The 4,695-nt window shown below is 48.0% G+C and overlaps 1 protein-coding gene across 1 annotated transcript; it reads right to left on the bottom strand.

Moving 5' to 3' along the window:
* Positions 1–662: 662 nt before the first annotated feature.
* Positions 663–2,100, bottom strand: LDOC1 (leucine zipper, down-regulated in cancer 1). Its single transcript, XM_005886392.2, has one exon. It carries the CDS (start codon positions 1,881–1,883, stop codon positions 1,446–1,448), a length of 438 nt encoding a protein of 145 aa, XP_005886454.1. The 5' UTR covers positions 1,884–2,100; the 3' UTR covers positions 663–1,445.
* Positions 2,101–4,695: the final 2,595 nt, after the last annotated feature.

The raw sequence follows: 4,695 nt of genomic DNA, 5'->3' as shown, positions 1-4,695 counted from the left end.
AAGTTCAGGAGACAGCCCAGCATCTTGCCCATTTTCATAGGCAGGAATCTGGGGCACATGTGTAGGTGAGGATTCTAAGTGTGTCAGCCCAAGGAAGATGAATTGTTAAGATCAGGCTCTATTTATTATGGGTACATTTACCCCAGGATGCATAATTTAATGTTAGCTCAAGCACCTGAAAGGGGCATTAAAATAATGTGCTCCATTGTTAATTAAAGCCTAAAGTCAATAGAACCCCCCAAGCAACAATGATTAATGGGCAGAATTTCCCTAGCAGTGTTGAGGAAGGAAATTAAAGGCTTGGGAAGGTAGAAATATTGTATGTGTCCAGATTTATGCCTGTTGTCCTAGTCTAATTATTAATAGTGCCCCCTTTCACTCTCAAGTGTCCCAATTTGGGATGGTGTGCTATGCGCTCAGCTACCCTTTACCCATGCCATCCTGGAGGCCCCAGAGGCCACTCCCCTCACCATTAAGAAATGCCTTGGCCAAGGGAGCACCAGAATTCCTATAAAGTCCTGTTACCTGTCCTCTGCAATCTAGAGATGAAAGTGGGAATGATGGGATTCAACTAGGTTCCCTAATCTCAATGGGAATAATGGAAGTCAGGGTAGAGTGATAGAGGCCAGTGATATCCCTTAACCATTAAAAGACACTCATGGTTTTTTTCTGTAGTGCTTGATATTTATTGAGAACGCAAGTGCTTTTTCCAGGTAGTTTTGAAAGCTGGGCCGAGTGCCTGTTTTGTTTTTAGTATTTTTGTCCAAATGCACACATCTGTGGGACTACTGCAATTTTTAAAGGAAAATGACAGCTATGCAGAACTGGCGCATAGGAGAAAAGAAATGTCAACAATTTGGCTGCCAGGCACAGTAGACTCCAGCAGCAATCTGGTGGGGGAGGGGAGGACTCTGGAAATGAACTAACCAGGTTGAAAGACTGGCCCCTTCAGGGGTTGGTGAGATGTCCAAATCAATGTCCAAGGAGGTGTAGCCGACTCAGGCATCTTCTAGGCTGCTCCTTATCTCCAAAGGCGGTGGTGGTCTGTTGCTGGAATGTAGTGGATGGTGGTGTAGTGACAGCGTAGGTCTCTAGGCAGATGCAGGGCTGGCAGTTGGCAGGGCTGTGCACAGATCAGTTTGTAACAGGGATTTGCGGGATAGCTGGGCTCAGGACACAGTCCAAATTAGCAGGGGTGCATCCTGGGGCAGGCCACAATGGGTGGCAGCATGCTTCAGAGATAACTCCCAGCCCCAGCAGCAGGAAAGTGGAGCACAATTCTTGGAACAAAGACAAACACTAAGGAGATAAGGGAGGGAAGCGGAGAGCAAGGATAGAGGAGAAGGGAGGGCTAGGGGGAGCAGGGCGGCTCAGGGAGGGGCGGAGGAAGATGGGGGGTGGCTTGCAGGCGCCGCACCACCCCCAGGCCCCTAGGGTCTCAGGGCCTAGTAATTATCTACTTCGTCCTCATCGTCGTCTTCTTCCTCATCCCAGCCAAAACACTGTTTGAACTCCTCGAGGAAGGCCCGGTAATCGCTTAGGAGGGGGCTATCCATCTCGATGTAGGGCACCACCCACTCCTCAGCTTCCCCAGTGAGCAGGCTGATTAGGAATGCCACTTTCATGGCGTCGTTGCAGAATCGGTTCTCGTTGACAAGCATGTAAGATGTCGTCTGCACGATAAACTCGGGGAGACGGGAGGTCTCGCCGTCAAACGTGCTGGGGAAGGGCACCGGGCAGCTGGGCGGACGTACCTGGCGCAGCAGGGTGGCCCTCTCGCACACCAGCAGGCGCAGCTGTTCCATGAGCTGGTTGTTCTCGATGCTCAGAGCGCGGTGCCTCACCAGGAGAGCCTGCAGCAGCAGTACCAGCTCGTCCACCATGGCGAACAACTCGGAAAGGCGGGGCTCGCTTTGGGTTCCGCTGGATTTGGAGAAGGTGCTCACCAAGGCCGCGCAGGAAGTGCGTGTCCGCAGAGACGCTGCTGGCCCGGGGAGAAAAGCTGAGGATGAAGCGGTCCCAGCGGCTGCGCAAGTTCCGCCCACAAAGACGCTTATGAGGCCCAGGCGCAGGCACCGCCCAGGTTCCGGGGAGAGGGGGAGGGGCGTGTCCAGGGAAGATGCTCACGCAGCGTGGGGGCGTGGCCACAGGGGGAGGGCGGGGCTGCGGCGATGTGACGGGGGAGGGTGTGGGCAGGGCGTGGCTGAGGTCCAGTAGTTCTCTAGGCTCACAAATAAAGGCAGGCCGCTGCAGCCCGGCCCTTGAGGTGGGAGTTGCATTTGCCAGGATCCAGCAAGCGTTAAAACCTTTGTCTCAGAAAAGGCCAACCTGCTCAAGTTTAAAGAATTAACTACCCTTCGACTCAGCCTACTCACACAGTTCAATGCCCCTTGCTGGGCCTGTGGCCACTAGATTCCATTTGTGTGATGTTTAACACATTTTCTTGCGTATTTAAAACTCACACATCCAGTAGCTATTAGCACTGCTGGCCACAACAGTGGGAGTCACACATTGTTTCAGTTATGAAAGACACCCCCCCACACCCACCCCCCGGCCAGGGGCCCTGTCTTTAAGACAAAACAAAATATTTAAACAGGGATTTTTCTTTAGTTGGGAAATAATATTGTGTATCTCTATCCTTCCTTATTTTTATTTTTCTAAATAGTGAAGTATAAAAAGTTCTGCAAAATTATCTGATAACCATTTGTAAGCATCCTCGAAATTTTGACTATTTCATGTCCTAAATGTTATGTTCCTTTGCCACTGGGTGTTATTTTTGTTTAACAATGAAGACTTGTGTGTTTTTTTGTTTGTTTGTTTTTTAAATATATATTTTATTGATTTTTTACAGAGAGGAAGGGAGAGGGATAGAGAGTTAGAAACATCTATCAGCTGCCTCCTGCACGCCCCCCACTGGGGACGTGCCCGCAACGAAGGTACATGCCCTTGACCAGAATCAAACCTGGGACCTTTCAGTACGCAGGCTGACGCTCTATCCACTGAGCCAAACCGGTTAGGGCAAGACTTGTGTTTTTAAATGGTTTCATTTTTCTACTTAGAATGTGATTATTGAAATATTTGCTGACAATTAAATTGTGCCCAAGCCCTTAGAGCCAACTGTTGGCTCTGCTTTTAAAATATATCCCCAGCCCTAACCGGTTTGGCTCAGTGGATAGAGCGTTAGCCTGCGGACTGAAAGGTCCCAGGTTTGATTCTGGTCAAGGGCATGTACCTTCGTTGCGGGCACGTCCCCAGTGGGGGGCGTGCAGGAGGCAGCTGATAGATGTTTCTAACTCTCTATCCCTCTCCCTTCCTCTCTGTAAAAAATCAATAAAATATATTTAAAAATATATATATATATCCCCAATTTAATCACTTTTTGTCACTTCTACCATTACCAACCACCCTGATTGCAGCCTTTATTTCTTACCTGATGGATGCAATTAATCTCTTAGCTTTCACTCTCCTCTTCCTACAATGTATATATTCTCTACAGAGTAGGCATAGGAATCTTTTAGAACAAAAGTTAGATCTCTTTACTCCCCTGCCCAAAACCCTCCAACATTTTTTTCTTCTCACCCAAAGTAAGAAGCCAAGTCTTGGTCATGGCCCGGGAGGCCCTGCCTCACTTTCTATGCCTCTTTTCATTTCCTGCTCTGCTCTGATCTCAGGATCTTTGTACTTTATATATTGTTTTTGCCTAGAAAGGATTCTCCTTGGTTAGCTGCCTGACTCCTTCTCCCACTATTTTTGGAAAGGATTTTCTTGACCATTTCATCTATCAGAGCACCTTTCTTTCTGCCAGCAATCTATACCCACTTACAATGCTTCATTTCTTTACATAGCATTTACCATACCAGCAGCCATCATCTCACTAGAACTTTGCCAGTCTGCCTCCACTTTAGAATGTAAGTCTATGTGGGCAGAGATTTTGCATTGTTAGCTGCTCTATTCCTAACGCCTGGACAAGTGCCTGGCCCAGAGTAAGAAGCTCCATAAATGTTTGGTGGATGAAAGAATCTCAGAGCACAGATGTTGAAATAAAAATTAGAAGTGATGGCTGCACAAAAATACTCTTCCCACTGTCCAGGATGTTCTCTCTCTGATCATGAATCAGTCTCCACCGTGAAATGATGACAGACATAATAGAATTGGCTAAATAATTTATTTAAAAACCCTCTTTCCTTCTTTTACAATAGAATTGAATGAGCATCCATGGAAGTGAGAGGGTGAGAGATAGAAGAAAAACAGGGCCAAAGTCCAAGCAGGGAGAGGAGGAGGGATCCCCTTGCTGAAAGGGTGGGCAGGAAAAAGAGCAGGTAAGAGGGAATATGAGCCCTTGGACTCTCTTGTAACATGAGTTACCCCACTAGATAAGAAGCCCCTTGAGTCCAGGGACCCTCTTTCATTTATCCTTTTACCTTTAGCATCTGAAAGTGTTTACTAGGTGCTGCATAAATGCTCAGTGGATGGAATGAAGGGACAGAAAGGGTCCGAGATAGGTTTCTAGCCATCCTGCCCACTCACAGGGCGGAGGGTGTCTGTGCCTGGTGCAGCAGTGAGTGTCTAGCTCCACTTCCAATGTCCAGACCCTTCTGTTATAGGACAGGGGCTGGCCCAGAGCAGGTCTGCCTCAGGCCGGCCTCTAGTGTGTGGTTTCTTGACTTCATTTAGGAAATATTTTATGATAGGAGT

The sequence above is a fragment of the Myotis brandtii genome, unplaced genomic scaffold (genome assembly GCF_000412655.1).
Source record: "Myotis brandtii unplaced genomic scaffold, ASM41265v1 scaffold977, whole genome shotgun sequence".
Lineage (NCBI taxonomy): Eukaryota > Metazoa > Chordata > Mammalia > Chiroptera > Vespertilionidae > Myotis > Myotis brandtii.
The sequence above is the reverse complement of the archived record's forward strand: the minus strand, read 5'-3'. Positions and strand labels throughout refer to the sequence as shown.